Source organism: Oncorhynchus mykiss, chromosome 8 (assembly GCF_057628025.1).
Source record: "Oncorhynchus mykiss isolate SJ-2025 chromosome 8, ASM5762802v1, whole genome shotgun sequence".
NCBI lineage: Eukaryota > Metazoa > Chordata > Actinopteri > Salmoniformes > Salmonidae > Oncorhynchus > Oncorhynchus mykiss.
Genome location: NC_143029.1, coordinates 23899878 through 23916750, shown reverse-complemented (window position 1 = coordinate 23916750; position 16873 = coordinate 23899878). Strand labels below are relative to the sequence as shown.

Below are 16873 nucleotides of genomic sequence, written 5' to 3'. Positions count from 1 at the left end.
CTCCTCTTGCAAACAAACCTCAAATCTAGTGTACCTTCTTGACTTGTTCTCAGCCTGGGATAGATATGAGTGGTTGCTGCCAATGGCAACGAATTGTCGGAAAATACTTTACAATTTACACACTTTTAAAACATTAGCATAGACATCACAGACTTTTAAATATCTGTCTGTGTGTCTATACAGTACCAGTTAAAGGTTTGGACACACCTACTCATTCCAGGGTTTTCTTTATTTTTACTATTTTTTACATTGTCGAATAATACTGAAGACATCACAATTATGAAATAACACATCACAATTATGAAATAACACATATGGAATCATGTAGTAATCAAAAAAGTGTTAAACAAGTCAAAATACACAAAAGAGTGTGCAAAGCTGTCATCAAGGCAAAGGGTGGCTATTTGACAAATCTAAAATATAAAACATATTTTGATTTGTTTAAAACCTTTTTGGTTAGCACATGATTCCATGTGTTATTTCATAGTTTTGATGTCTTCACTATTATTTTACAATGTAGAAAATAGTAAAAATAAAGAAAAACCCTGGAATGAGTAGGTGTTCTAAAACATTTGACTGGTAGTGTGAATTTTATATTTGAGATTCTTCAATGTAGCCACCCTTTGCCTTGATGACAGCTTTGCACACTCTTTGCATTCTCTCAACCAGCATCCCCTGGAATGCTTTTCCAACAGCCTTGAAGGAGTTCCCACATATACTGAGCACTTGTTCGCTGCTTTTCCTTCAGTCTGCGGTCCAACTCATCCCAAACCAACTCAATTGGGCTGAGGTCGGGTGATTGTGGAGGCTTGGTCATCTGATGCAGCACTCCATCACTCTCCTTCTTGGTCAAATAGCCCTTACACAGCCTGGAGGTGTGTTGGGTCATTGTCCTGTTGAAAAACCAACGATAGTCCCACTAAGCGCAAACCAAATGGGATGGTGTATCACTGCAGAATGCTGTGGGAGCCTTGCTGGTTAGGTGTGCCTTGAATTCTAAATAAACCTATGTGGGAACTCCTTCAAGACTGTTGGAAAAGCATTCCAGGTGAAGCTGGTTGAGAGAATGCCAAGGGTTGGCAAAACTGTCATCAAGGCAAAGGGTGACTACTTTGATGAATCTCAAATATAAAAAATATTTTGATTAACACTTTTTTGGTTACTACATGATTCAATGTGTTATTGCATAGTTTTGATGTCTTCACTATTATTCTACAATGTTGTACTGTATATACACACTCACCGGCCAGGTTGTTAGGTATTTGTACTGAGTTGGACCCCCCTTTGCCTCCTGAATTATTTGGGACATACTACAATGTGTCGGAAATGTTCCACAAGGATGTTGGTCCATGCTGACGCAATGGCATCACGCAGTTGCTGCAGATTGGACGGCAGTGCATTCATGCTACTGTACGAACAGCCCGTTCCATCTCAAAGATAATCTATTGGGTTGACGTCTTGGGACTGCGCAGGCCACTCAAGTAAACTGAACTCGCTGTCATGTTGCAAGCAATGTTTTTCCACTCTTTAAATCCCATATTGCTTCCGTAGTCAACTTCCACACAGCTCTGACATATACACTTACCCACCAGACATGGCACCAGGGGTCTTTTCACAGTCCCCAAATCCAGAACAAATTCAAGAAAGTGTACAGTATTATATAGAGCCATTATTGTATGGACCTCCGTTCCATCTCATATTGCTCAAATGAACAGCAAACCTGGTTTCAAAAAACAGATAAAGCAACACCTCGCGGCACAACGCCTCTCCACTATTTGACCTAGATAGTTTGTGTGTATGTATTGATATGTAGGTTACGTGTGCCTTTTGAAAATGTATGTGCTTCTGTCTTTGAGCTGTTCTTGTCTATTATTGTTCTGTATTATGTCATGTTTCATGTTTTGTGTGGATCTCAGAAAGAGTAGCTGCTACTTTTGCAACAGCTAATGGGATGCTAATAAAATACCCCCCCAAAAATACCCCCAAATTGTCCAGTGTTGGAAATCGTGTGCCCAATGGAGCCACTTGTTCTTGTTTTTAGCTGATAGGAGTGGAACCCAGTGTGGTCGTCTGCTGCAATAGCACATCCGTGATAAAGATCAACGAGTTGTACGTTCCGAGATGTTATACTGTGCCGCTATTTGTCTGTTTGTGGCCCGCCTTGTTTGTGGCCCGCCTTGTGGCCCGAATTGCTTGCACAATTCTTGCCATTCTCCTTTGACCTCTCACCAACGAGCTGTTTTCACCCAAAGAATGGATGTTTTTTATTTGTCGCACCATTCTCGGTAAACCTTAGACACTATCGTGAGTGAAAAGCCCAGGAGGGCGGACATACTGGATCTGAGATACTGGATCCGGTGCGCCTGGCACCGACGATCATAATAATGTGTGAGTGTGCAGTGTGTGTTAATGTGTGTGTGTGTGTGTGTGTGTGCATCTATCAGTTACACTAACATGTCAGTACATACACACAAAAGGTAGGTCACATGGGGGAGAGGCATTGTGCCGTGAGGTGTTACTTTATTTGTTTTTTGAAACCAGATTTGCACTCTACGAGATGGGAGTTCCATGCAATCATGGCTCTATATAATACTGTACATTTTCTTGAATTTTGGGGTCTGTGAAGAAACCCCCTAGTGACATGTCTGGTGGGGTAAGTGTGTCTGTTAGAGCTACTGTCACGGGATTCTTCATTCTTCTGTTGAAGGAGAGGCGGACCAAAACTCAGCGTGGTTATTTTGATACATCTTTAATAAAGATGAAAATAGAACAATATAAAAAAACAAGAAACTTGAAAAACCGAAAACAGTCCTATCTGGTGTAACAAACAAAGACAGGAACAATCACCCACAAAACCCAACACAAAACAGGCTACCTAAATATGGCTCCCAATCAGAGACAATGACTAACACCTGCCTCTGATTGAGAACCATATCAGGCCCAAACACAGAAACAGACAAACAAGACATCCAACATAGAATGCCCACTCAGATCACACCCTGCCCAAATAAAACATAGAACATACAAAGCAAACTATGGTCAAGGTGTGACAGCTACACTGAGTGTACAAAACATTAGGAATACCTGCTCTTTCTATGACATAATCTGACCAGGTGAATCCAGGTGAAAACTCTGATCTCTTATTTATGTCACTTGTTAAATCCACTTCAATCAGTATAGATGAAGGGGAGGAGACAGGTTAAATAATGATTTTTAAGCCTTGTGACAATTGAGATATGGATTGTGTATGTGTGCAATTCAGAAGGTGAATGTGCAAGACAAAAGGTTTAAGATCCTTTGAACAAGGTATGGTATTAGGTGCCATGGGCACCGGTTTGAGTGTGTGAAGAACTGCCACACTGCTGGGTCTTTCATGCTCAAAAGTGTGTGTATCAAGAATGGTCCACCACCCAAAGCACATCTAATTAAGGTTGTTCTGAGGGCAAAAGGAAGGTGTTCCTGTTTTCTTTATACACTCAGTATATGTAAGTTGATTATACAGAACATTTGTGATTTTCAACATGAGCATTTCTCACAAAAACAAGAATTGATGCAGTCAATCTCTCCTCCACTTTGAGCCAAGATAAATGGACATGCATAATGTTGACATTGGCCCTCTATGAACAAAATTGTCAAAGACTCCAGACACCCAAGTTATAGATTTTTCTCTCTGCTACTGCATTGCAAGTCTGGGACCAAAAGGTACCTGTACAGCTTCAACCCCCAAGCCATAAGACTGCTGAACAGTTAAACAAATGGCTACACAGACTATTTACATTGACCCCTCCTTTATGAATTATTTCTTTATCTTTAAGGTTTTGCCTTGCACTGGCTCTATGCACACTCACTAGACTCTACCCACACACTCTCTCACACACACACACACACACTTCACATAAGCTGCTGCTACTCTGTTTATTATATCCTCCTGATTGCCTAGTTACTTTAACCCCTACCCACATGTACATACTGTTTAACCTGAATTACCTCAACTATATCAAACCCCTGCACATTAACTCGGTACTGGCAGTGTTGGAAAAAGTACTTGTCATACTTCAGTAAAAGTAAAGATGCCTTAATAGAAAATTACTTAAGTAAAAGTGAAGTCACCCAGTAAAATACTACTTGAGTAAAAGCCTAAAAGTGTTTGGTTTTAAATATAATTAAGTATAAAAAGTAAATGTAATTGGTAAAATATACTTAAGTACCAAAAGTAGTTACAATTCCTTAAAGCTGCAATATGTAGCCTTTTGGGCGACCCTACCAAATGCACATAGATATGCGCGTTATATATCAGTCATTCTCATTGAAAGCAAGTCTAAGCAATGGTAGATCTGTTCTATGCTCGCTATATCTATGCTTCCCAATTCTTAAGTTTCGTTTTTGGTCTTTTACTGTCGGTTTAGTACACCATCTTCAAATAGCTGAAAATACAATATTTTTGGTTATGTAAAATATATTTCACAGCGGTTTAGATGGTACAATGATCCTCTACACTATACTTGCTTGTTTTGTCACATAAACTGAAATTAGGCAAACTATTAGACTTTTAGCAACCAGGAAATGGGGGAGCCAGGGGCACACTCATTTACATAATTTACAAGCAAAGCATTTGTTTTTCCTGAGTTTGCCAGATCAGAGGCGGTAGGGATGACCAGGGATGTTCTCTTGACAAGTGCGTGAATTTGACAATGTTCCTGTCCTGCTAAGCATTCAAAATGTAACGAGTACTTTTGGATGTCAGTGAAAATGTATGAAGTAAAAAGTACATTATTTTCTTTAGGAATGTAGTGAAGTTACAGTAAACATTTTCAAAAATATAAATAGTAAAGTACAGATACCCCCAAAAAACTATTTAAGTAGTACTTTAAAGTATTTTTACTTAAGTCCTTTACACTACTTGGTACTGGTACTCCTCGTATATGGCCTCGTTATTGTTGTTGTGGGCCAGCTGCAGCTTTGTTAGGTCCTTTGCAGCACTTCATCATATCACCGGGCAATAGTCAAGATTAGATAAAACTAGAGCCTGCAGGACTTGCTTAGTCTAACTGTGTTGTTAAAAATGCTGAGCATCTGCCCCCATATTTACAACAATTGAATCAATATGCCTTGACCATGACAATTTATAGTGTAAGGGCACACAAAAAAGTTTAGTTTGGGGGGGGGGTGGGGGGGGTGGAAGGTGAGAAGGTTGGAGGGGTTGTGGGGATGGATGTAGGGGTGAGAAGGGTGCGGACGAGGAGGATGAGCTGAGGGGGGCGAGGTGTGAAGGGAGTTCTGGTTTTTATATACGACAGTGTTACAGTTTAATAGAACCCATTTTGACGGGCCTCTGTCATGCTGTGATTACTCATCAGGTTGGCCGTTGTACTGATGGATAGTCCTCCAGGCCGTTTTGCGCGTGCAGTGGTGAGGATTTTTAGAGCTCTGCAATCACAGGTCTGGCTGCCAGGTCCTGCTATGTCTTGCTATCATTTTGTTTCAGACCCTGGGACTGATAGGCTTTTGCTGGCAAGTTATAAACATGCTAGTCTCTTATGCACTCTGCAGTCAGATCTGACTTTTAACGATGGAGCACATTTTAATGGAATAGGATGATGATTTGAAATCAATAGCCTTGAAATAGCTGTTCTTGTGCACGTTGTAGTGGTGAGACAGGTGTGTGAGGCATTGTGTGTAATTAGATTCCTGCTCTGCTAATGAAAAGCAGAGACCTCTAATCTCAAGACGACAACTTCCAAGTTTCCATCTACAAAACTAAGAAATGACTCTCTGACAATACCTAATCAAGTGTAAAAATCATTACAACCACAATTAGATTGTAACAAATGGTATCGTAAGGCTGTTGTTAGGCAGTCCTCTGTTTATTCCTGGAGCCGGAGGTTTCATTACCCAGCCTCAGTGTTCCACTACAGTGTTGATGAACTTGTGTGTGTATAGGGGCCTGGGTGTAGTTAACAGTCCCTGGGGCCTCAACTCACACTCTAAATTGTAAATGGTTTGAGGCATTTAGACTTGATTGTCTTTTTAATGCAACAAACAGCAGAAGCTGTCATGCCATGTCGTCTCTATCAAGCTTTAGTAGTAAATTCTCTCTCTCTCTCTCTCTCTCTCTCTCTCTCTCTCTCTCTCTGGCAGCTACACAGTCAGCCTTCAACTAGCAACTGTTGAGGGGGGAGGGTGAGCTCACCCATCCAGAAAATAAAGCGTTATTGAGGATGAAATGGGATTTTTAATTGGCTGGAGTCGCGGCGCAGTGCGAAACTTACAGAGTCCTACAATTTCATACAATGACATTCTGTCCTATGTCAGAGACTATTGATTTCGCTATTTAGCCGGAAAGAATGTCCTTCAATCATTGAGACCTCTTAACAGTGTGATGTCCCATTCAGACCATCATGTCTAAGGGCCGTAATTACGTCATAAACAGACACAAATGGCCTTTTTAAGACCTCCCTTGTCTCCACGCATGAGGTGGACAATAAAGGGACATAGTGTTCAGAGTATTTGAGAGTATATTTCAGCAACATCATCTAGAGATCTGATAGTATTGGTGTTTGGGTTTAGATAAAGTGGTTGGGTTTGGAGACAGACAGACAGACACACAGCAGTCGTTATGGATGAGACTGACCTTTGACCCCTCTGTCTCTGATCTCTCTCTCTCCAGGTCTGATCCGCTCCAGGGTACGTGGGGCAGATGCAGCGAAGGCTGGGGTCCTGACCTTCCTGGACAGTCACTGTGAGGTCAACAAGGACTGGCTGCCCCCACTGCTCCGGAGGATCAAGGAGGTACAGTAACAGTACAGGCACTGACACCTCCTACATCTACAGTAACAGTACAGGCACTGACACCTCCTACATCTACAGTAACAGTACAGGCACTGACACCTCCTACATCTACAGTAACAGTACAGGCACTGACACCTCCTACATCTACAGTAACAGTACAGGCACTGACACCTCCTACATCTACAGTAACAGTACATGCACTGACACCTCCTACATCTACAGTAACAGTACAGGTACTGATGTAACGGCAGATCTCCTCTTTGTCTGAAGAGGAGTAAGGATCGGACCAAGATGCAGCGTGGTAAGTGTCCATAATGTTTTTGATAAAGACAAATGAACACTCTAACAAAAACAATAAACGATAACGTGAAATCTACAAAAAAAAAATGAAACAGTACCTTGTGGCGACAAACACTCACACGGAAACAAACACCCACAAACCAACAGTGAAACCCAGGCTACCTAAGTATGATTCTCAATCAGAGACAACTAACGACACCTGCCTCTGATTGAGAACCATACTAGGCCGAAATAGAAACCAAACATAGAAAAACAAACATAGACTGCCCACCCGAACTGACGCCCTGACCATACTAAATAAAGACAAAACAAAGGAAATAAAGGTCCTACATCTACAGTAACAGTACTGTTCAGTACATGCAGTGACACACACCTCCAACATCTAATCTGCACCTTCTGATACATCTCCCAGAATAGAAAGAAAATACACCCCATTCTCATATACTCATTTGCTACTATTTTTCCTAGACAGAATAAAGCTACTTGCAAACTTCAAGAGAGAATAAGTCCAACCTTAAAATGCAGGTTGATGTTTATTGTCATGAGTCTTGTCATGGAGGCAGAACTAAGCGATTTCCCCTTAGATAGGCCATCTGCAAAGTCAAAATGTTGTACATTGTAAAAATTCAGCTAGGCATTAGGGTTACTTTGTGACTGTGCCAGTTAGTGACCACTCTGCAGAACTGCCTCAAGAACAAGATTCATGATGAAAAATGAACTCTGATGCATATTTGTTCTTACAACATAGGTGACTTAACTGTCCGTTTTTTTGTGAACTTCAATCAACAGAACCCCCCACCCTACTCTCGGACTCCTACACATACTCTCTCTTTTTGATACAGTATATGTCTATATCTCCAGGAATGAATGAAAAACTCCCTCCTAGCTGGTGTGTAACTGTAGCATTGTGAACTGTCTCCGGGACCACCACCACCCCTCCAGCAGCTCTCAGTGTGTTGTGACTGGGGAGGAAATGGCAGTTTACCTTCTGCTGTTCCTCTGATTGCCCCTAATCTGGAAGAAGTGCCTCCCTCAACTTACACCAACAGCACTCTTCCTCACTCTTCCTCACTCTTCCTCTCCCCCAGGCTAAGACAGAGGGTTGACTCACCCCCCCCCCCCCCCCTAATACTGGGGAGCTTACATGTTATATTCAATTATATACTAACCTTCATGCATGTCTGATTTCAAAGTGCTGTCTGCATCTTAATTCCCTGGTGCGGCTGCCGATATCTAGCGTTAAGTTCTCAACGTCCCATCATTATTTTGGATTTGGCGCTGCGAGGCATAGCATAATGTTTTGTAATATATGTACTAATACAGGAAGCTCTTGTCTACAAACAATCAATATATTAAAATAAACAGAATTGATTTTGTTCTGAGGGAGTCATCCATCGCTATCCACATATATACATATCTATTTCTAAATGTATTACTTATTGATTTATGTAAATGCAGGCACAAAGACGCATGTATAACAGTCATGACACACCACGCCGCTGTAAAGGAGCATTCCTCTCAGAGCCGCATAATGTCTGAGAACAGAAGATCATTTGCAATTGAAATGGTTGAAAGGGATCGAAAACTCAGCAGTCTCATGGAAAATGGAAAACGTACCCAAGCAGTCTTGTGAAGCATGGGTGCTGGTCAAGGTAAAGCACCTTGGCAGAGAGAAAATATAAGAGGGAGAGGAGGGGAATAGAGGGATGAGAGAAAGTGAATGTCTGAAGAAGAGCAGACGAGCCAATCAAATGTGAGATAATGTGGTCAGACCGCCCAGGATGCTGCCTGTCACTGTGTGTGTGTGTGTGTGTGTGTGTGTGTGTGTGTGTGCGTGTGCGTGTGTGCATGCGTGCGTGAGAGTGAGAGAGAGAAAGAGAGAGAGGGACAGTGAGTGAGGGACAGTGAGTGAGAGAGAGGGACTGTGTGTGTGTGTGTGTGTGTGTGTGTGTGTGTGTGTCTGTGAGTTCTGACAGGTGTGCGTGTGCATGGCATGCATGGGTGTGTGAGCAGACTATTTCAAGACATGACTTTCACACACACCGCCTGTTAACCTCCTCTTCACTCTGTCTGATCTGATCAGACACTGATCGATGGACTTTCCTTTAGCTGGAAGAAGGAAAGACAAGACAATGACCCCAAGCCACTATCATGTCTTTCAAGTGACCCTAACAGCAATTAATCAGCACATCCCAACAGATGTATCACATGTCCTAAAGGTGGACATTTTCCCTGGTTATTTCCTTGACTTCAGGACTACAAGGCTATGACGACTGAATGAGCACCAGAGCATTAACTGAAACATCATCCACACTACTGGGCGACCTAGTGTATGAACATAATGTATGTTTAATCAGTGCCCTGTAGCACATCAATGCCTCCCATTACTCCCATACCTTTTTCATTAACTTCAGCTTCTGAACTGTAAATAAGGAATCGTGCCATTGGCTCTTACTGTGAGTTATGAACATGGTCTCTGACTCCCGCCTCTCTCTCTCTCTCTCGTCTCACCAGGACCCGACCTGTGTGGTGAGCCCAGTGATCGACATCATCAACATGGATACCTTCGCCTACGTAGCAGCTTCCTCTGACCTCCGTGGAGGTATGGAGCGACAAGGACTTGACCTCCCCGTCCTCAACGCTATCACCACACCCATGTCCCTCTCTCTGTCTCTATCCATCTCTGTATCTGTCCAGCTCTCTGTCCAACCCTCCTTTTCTCCATCCCTCTTTTCATCCCTTATCCCTGACCCCATCCCTTCCTTCTTTCCATTTCCTCCCCCAGGCTTCAAGGTCTCCATTAACTGGATAGTAGAGGCCACACACACACACACACACACACACACACACACACACACAGCCAGATGAACAGCTCCAATCAGTGTTCCCAGAGAACTGGATAAGACAGCCAATGGGGATAATAGTCCAAGGCCTTCTCAGATTGGACGTTTTAATTATTGATGTAGCCATCGCTCATAACAGGAAAAAGATGTGGTGTCAATAGAGCCGTATGGATCCACTGAAAGCCAGCCCTGCCTGCCTGCAGACTGCTGCGCCAGCACTCCTGGGTCTGCGCCGAATCAGACCCTCTCTCTGTCCCCTGCACACACACACACACACACACACACACACACACACACACACACACACACACACACACACACAATATCACGACTCAGGATAAGACCCAGATGCAGACACAGGAGGTGGATAGTTTGATTCTAAGATAATTTATTATAACACAGGGGGCAGGCAAAGTGCAGGTCGAGGGCAGGCAGAAGTTGGTAAACCAGGTCAGAGTGGAGCAGGTACAGGATGGCCGGCAGGCTCAGGGTCAGAGCAGGCAGAAAGGTCAGAACCGGGAAGACTAGAAACAAAAACTTGAGAACAAAAAGAAACGGGAAACACGCTGGTATGACCTGACAATACAAGATGAACTGGCAACAGAGAAATGGAACACGCAGGTATAAATACACAGGGGATAATGGGGAAAAAACGTGAAACACTTGGTGGGGGTGGAGACCAGCACAAGATAGGTGAAACAGATCAGGGTGTGACACACACACATACTGAGACACCTACACAGACACACTAAGACGTGCACACAGACACACATGTGCACGTGCACAAACAGACACACACCCACGTACTTTATTAATAGAACAAATATTCATTGGCTCTCTCATGCATATATTTGAAGACATCAAGGGCACTGCGTCTGTCTCAGGACAGGATGGGAAGGGCTATTTAAAAGCTCTTGTGTAAAGCCTGATAAAGGTCATTCCCAAGGTTCAGCCCAGATCAGCTATTAGCCAATGGGCTGGGGCCCATAATTAATCATTAGAGTAATTAAATAGGAGATGGTTGCAGGAATGGTGGTTGTAATTATTGACAGTGTTCTGCCAGAGATTAATAAAGCGTGTGATGAAGGAAGAGGCTGCTGCAGCGTTTTTATAATCAACCCCGCCTTTATAGTTCATAGTCCACCCTCCTTCTCACCCCCTTCCTCCCATCATCCTTTTGTTGTTAGTCGTTTGGTCCCCTTCTCTCTGACCTGCAATGCTCTCCTCCTGATCCTCCCCTCCCCTGACTTACCCTCTCTCTCCCGCTCTTTCTCTCCCTCACCCTCCCACATTCCCAGTTCATGTTGTGATTATCTCTCTCTCTCTCTGCTGCAGGCTTCGACTGGAGTCTACATTTCAAGTGGGAACAGTTGTCTGCTGAGCAGAAAGCCAGGAGAGCTGACCCCACCGAACCCATTAAGTAAGTGAAGGGAGGCATGAAGACGGATATTACGGGACGGTCTGGCCTGGCTGCAGAAGAGAAGAGAGTATAGGGACAGAGGGATAGAGGAGGGGAGTAGGGGGTGCCTGCCTGACAGCTCATCCCTCCGTTCCTAAGTCCAGTGGCTGGCAGCATGCAGCCATGTTTTTTATTTTTCATCTGATGGAGCAGAGTGGAGGAACAGTGGAATGAAGTCTCTCCCTGTGGCCTTTCACTGCACTGTGATCTGAACAGTCCATCAGGGAGGAGAGAGGGAGAGGCGGACTAGGCAGCAGCAGCAGCTGGAAGAGGCAGTTAAACCAGTGATCTCTGCAGAGATAGCAGCAGCACAGCTAATGAGGATGCAGCCCAGAGAAGATCAGAGAGGGGACCGGACCACAGCCAGTTAAAGCACCTTTGCATTATTTTAGCCAAAAATAGTTGATCATCTTTAATCCTCCTGGCCCCGGATGGCTCTGTATCCAGGGCAGGTCATTTTAATGCTCGGCTAGAATGATTGATTGATCTCTCTCACACATCTCTCTCTCTCCCTTTCAGTCTCTCTGTTCATTTCCGGTAATAATTATTCTCCAGGTACAGAGATAAACAACTTTTATATTCAAAACACTGGCACACATTTCTATGAAGGAACATATTTTCTAAGAAGATACTTGATACTGTTGTCAAAATTAAGGCAGGGTAGTAACATTATGAGTTGGAATGATGGTAAATTGTTTAGCTATCTAGCTACAAGTCTAAACAAAAGACTCCACTATGCAAGCGACCACTTCACTGTACCGTTTTCACCTTCTGTATCCTGTGCATGTCACAAATAAACTTTTATTTGATATAGTGTGTGTTTACCAGAGACGGTAATGTGGAGAACAACATGACCTGCACTGAAGTCAGATTAGGATATAACGTTAGGCCAACGAGTGTCTCAGTTCTAAAATTCTATGGTAGAATGCCCTGCTTTTATTTCGTCACACTCACAACCGTAAGCTATTTTCTGTAATTAGCTCGCCATTAACTCGTAGGTCATCGTTCTGTTTCTGTAATAACGAATACAAATTAGCCCCAATTTAAAACATTGCCGGCTAACTTAACAAGCTAGAAACTAACCATAATATTGTTTACAAAGTTGCTTTTAGTTACCTGGTTTGCTAGATTGACATATACTAAATTCATTTGTAAACGGATGGGTTTATTGGTGTTAAAATACACCAGTTATACTATTTTGGACCACCAGGCCACTGTCTGTTTATACTTTTACAAAATTACAACAAGTTTGATGTCGGACGACAATAGAATGTTTATGATGTCACTGTATATAGATAGACATGTCGATAGACGTAATATAAACCAGTATTTAGTCTTGAAATCATTGGTTGTTAAGTATATTACCGTACTCACTATGTTTAGCCTCAGATGTGAACCCTTAATGAGATGGGTGGAGCTAAAGCTTAAGAGGGTGTGAACAATGCTGAGTGGGTGTGGACAGGAAGAGCTCTCCAGTAGGTGTACCAAAACATTGAAGGGCCATTTTCTCAAAAGTGAGCTTACAAGTTTATCAACTTTCAAAGCAGCAGTACTTTCTCGTTGTTCCTCCAATGTAGTGTTTCTAGCTCTGAGTCTACTTTTATCCAATGTTTAAAAAAAATTGCTACAAATGACCAAATCGAGCCGGTCGGTCACACATGTGTTTCCATCATGAATATTCACTGTGCTGTGCGGGGATTGAGAGCCTTGGCTCCTGCCAATGAGCGCTGGTGAGAGTGTCAGAGATGCTAGGCTGTGGGCTGCCATCTTCCCTCCACTTGAGAAATGAGGGAATGAGTAAGATGCGTCCCTCAGTCCTGCTCAGAGCAATCTGTCTCTCATCTTCCCTCCTCTTCTCTTTCTGTTTTCTTTTTTTTCCTCCCCTCGTCTAAGTTTCCTCTTCATACTTCTTTACTCAGCTCTCTGTCTGTACTTCCATCTTTCATTTCTCTCTTATTGTGATAAATGTGTTCATACTATTTCATCCTTCCACAAGATATAGTCCCGACACAAATCTAGGGTTGCTAGAGACTCGACCCAGTCGTTCGTTCTAAATGTTGCATTGCCATACTGGCTGGCAACGTTCTTACCCCTTGCTTACTAGCTAGCCATCTACGGCTAACTTACAGTCACATCAAAATGCAGCCAGAATAACACCAAAGTAGCTGCATTTGCTTTTGTTTTCTAGTGACATTTATTTAGATACATCCATAACAATTAGCCAATGAGGCGCGATTTTGCCTGACATAGAAAATATACTCTCTCGTCAGGACACCTGTTCAGAGGAGCTAACCAACAACACAGCTACAGTAACAGAATCACTTCAAACTGAAGCTAGAAAGACTGCAAATTAGCTGTGTTCCATTTTACCTTTTTTCAATTGACATTTCTTTGTATATATCAATAAAAAATTATGCCAGCTGATTCATGATTTCAACTGGCTGAGAAAAGCTGTCTGTCTGTCTCGTCCCGACTCCCGACATGTTCATTACTATGGGACAGCAGGAGATCGAATTTGAATATTGAAACAATGTTGCAAATGTTAGAGAGACAGACGGTAAGGTTTATTCAAATATCCGCTGTTGAAAACGGTATGTTATTCTAAAAGAAATGTGAGATAATGTCTAGATGATTTTTCTTATAGCGTTCAAGTTATCAAGTTCATAAATTGCCTGCCTGGGTTGATTAGACAGTGAATTGCACAGTCAGATGGAACAGAGTAGATGGGCATTTTAACGTCATAGATTTAGCCTGTGGCAACTTGTGGAATAGGTTTTTTAACCAATCAGCATTCAGGATTAGACCCACCCGTTGTATAATACCCTACATCCCTCTGTGCCCACCCCAGCACCCACCCCCTGGGGGGTGTTAGAATAATAAGGCCCTCTAATAGCCCAGGCACAGACCCAGGCCTGGTGGGAAGCCGATCCCACATCACACAGCCTGGCAGCATGGGCCAAGTGCCCAGACTGGTGCAGTGTCACATGGAGTCTGCTCCTCACACTGGTAGAGATAGACACACAGATAGAGACGTGTGGTTTCGGGCACACGTACACACACACACTTTTTAGCAGAGACCTACCAGGAGTGGTGGGACTGAAACTGAGAGGGTGTTGGAAGAGGCGGTGAGCTAAAGAGGCACAGATGGTTGGAGCATGGGGTTCCTGTGTGTGTGTGTGTGTGTGTGTGTGTGTGTGTGTGTGTGTGTGTGTGTGTGTGTGTGTGTGTGTGTGTGTGTGTGTGTGTGTGTGTGTGTGTGTGTGTGTGTGTGTTTCTGTGTGTGTGTTTCTGTGTGTGTGTTTCTGTGTGTGTGTGTCTGTGTCTGTGTCTGTGTGTCTGTGTGTGTGTGTGTGTGTGTGTGTGCGTGCATGCGTGTGTGTGCGTGCACAGTGTTAGAGAGAAGGTCAATGGAGACAGATTATGCTTTGCCAATCACTCTTCTTCATTGCATCCACCCAATAATACACGTCACTTAAAGAGCACTGCTAACAAGACTCCGTAGGGCATGTTGAGTCACAAATGTGTCATTATCCCCCATCTTCCATCTCTTACTAGCCTGTTGCTCTCCTGTCGCTGCCGGCACATCATCACCCAGTCATTCAATCCCATCATCATCATCATCATCATCATCATCTGTTTGTCATAGGCATGTCATTTTCTGTCATTTCTTATCTCCAGTGGGAGGGGGTGTCTATTTATGGACAGTGTCTGAAAAAAAGTGGGATCTGAAAATGGAAGCAGCAGCAGTAGTTAATGGCAGACACCAATAACTAGGGAGGATTTGGTGATGGATGTACCTTAGGGTTTTACAGCATTGTCAAATTAGGTTTTCCTCTTGTAATACTTCCTTCAGGTCTGGCATGTACTGTACTTATGTTGCAGCAGGGGAAATATACAACAAAGGATGTCTCTTTCTGTAAAATAGAGAAGCATCAAGTTTTCTATTTTATTGTGTTTCTAGGCTGAATTTTCTCAGGTAGCCTAGTGGTTAGAGCGACGGGCCTGTAACCAAAAGGTTGCTAGATCAAATCCCTGAGCTGACAAGGTAAAAATCTGTCATTCTGCCCCTGAACAAGGCAGTTAACCCACTGTTCCTAGGCTGTCATTGTAAATAAGAATTTGTTCTTAACTGACAAGGCCTCCTCATACGCTATTTCTAACTTTATGCTGATATATAGTTAGCTGAATCAATAAATCATGAATCTTTATGTTTTCTACCAGAAATAGTAATGTCCTGATGCAAGACTTTAAATGAAGGAGGAAAACATGCAGCCTAAAGCTGTTTTCAGGGTGCAGCCAAGGTTCTCGCTGTCGAGAGTTGTATTTTGTCAGATGTCAATGTATCTATTTTGGTGCTAACTTTTTAAGACGTAGCCTCGAGTGCACTCTGGAGACATTATAAATTACCAGAGAAGGTAGTATTGCCTCAAGAATATTGGTCAAACTACACTGAACAAAAATATGAATGCAGCATTTAAAGTGTTGGTCCCATGTTTCATGAGCTGAAATAATAGATCCCAGAATTGTTTCATACGCACAACATATAATTTCTCGTACATTTTGTGCACAAATTTGTTTACATTCCTGTTAGTGAGCATTTCTCCTTTCTCAAGATAATTCATCCACCTGACAGGTGTGGCATATCAACAGGCTGATTAAACAGCATGATCATTACTGTACATAGGTTTTGTATATGGGGACATCAAACAGATGTCTCAAGTTTTGAGGGAGCGGGCTATTGACATGCTGACTGCAGAAATGTCCACCGGAACTATTGCCAGAGAATGTAATAATAATTTCTCTACCATAAGCCACCTCCACCTTCATTTGAGAGAATTTGGCAGTACGTCCAACCGGCCTCACAACCGCAGACCATGTGTAACCACACCAACCCAGGACCTCCACATCTGGCTACTTCACCTGCGGCATTGTCTGAGACTGGGAGTTTGCACAACCAAAGAATTTCTGCACAAACTGTCAGAAACCTTCTCAGGGAAGCTCATCTGCGTGCTCGTCATCCTCGCCAGGGTCTTGACCTGACTGCAGTTTGGCGTCTTAACTGACTTCAGACTTCAGTGGGCAAATGCTCACTTTCAATGGCCACTTGCACTCTGGAGAAGCGTACTCCACACAGATTAATCCCAGTTTCAATTGTAATGGGCAGATGGCAGACAGTGTGTATGGTGTCGTGTGAGTGAGCAGTTTGCTGATGTCAATGTTGTAAACAGAGGGCCCCATGGTGGCGGTGGGGTTATGGTATGGGCAGGCAAAGCTACGGACAATGAACACAATTGCATTTAATCAATGGCCATTTGAATGCACGGAGATACCGTGACAAGATCCTGAGGCCCATTGCCGTGCCCTTCATCCGCCGGCATTATATTGTGTTTCAGCATGATAATGCACGGCCCCATATCAAAAAGGATCTGTACACAACTCCTGGAAGCTGAAAATGTCCCAGTTCTTCCATGGCCTGCATACT

At 43.1% G+C, this 16873-nt stretch overlaps 1 protein-coding gene across 1 annotated transcript in view; it reads left to right on the top strand.

Annotated features, from left to right (window-relative positions):
* galnt14 (UDP-N-acetyl-alpha-D-galactosamine:polypeptide N-acetylgalactosaminyltransferase 14 (GalNAc-T14)) overlaps positions 1–16873 on the top strand; it is a 110511-nt gene that overhangs the window by 60328 nt on the left and 33310 nt on the right. Inside the window, exons 6-8 of the mRNA XM_021612019.3 lie at positions 6668–6789; positions 9604–9691; positions 11268–11352. Coding sequence (XP_021467694.3) covers positions 6668–6789; positions 9604–9691; positions 11268–11352 — 295 coding nt within the window. The remainder of the gene's footprint in view (positions 1–6667; positions 6790–9603; positions 9692–11267; positions 11353–16873) is intronic.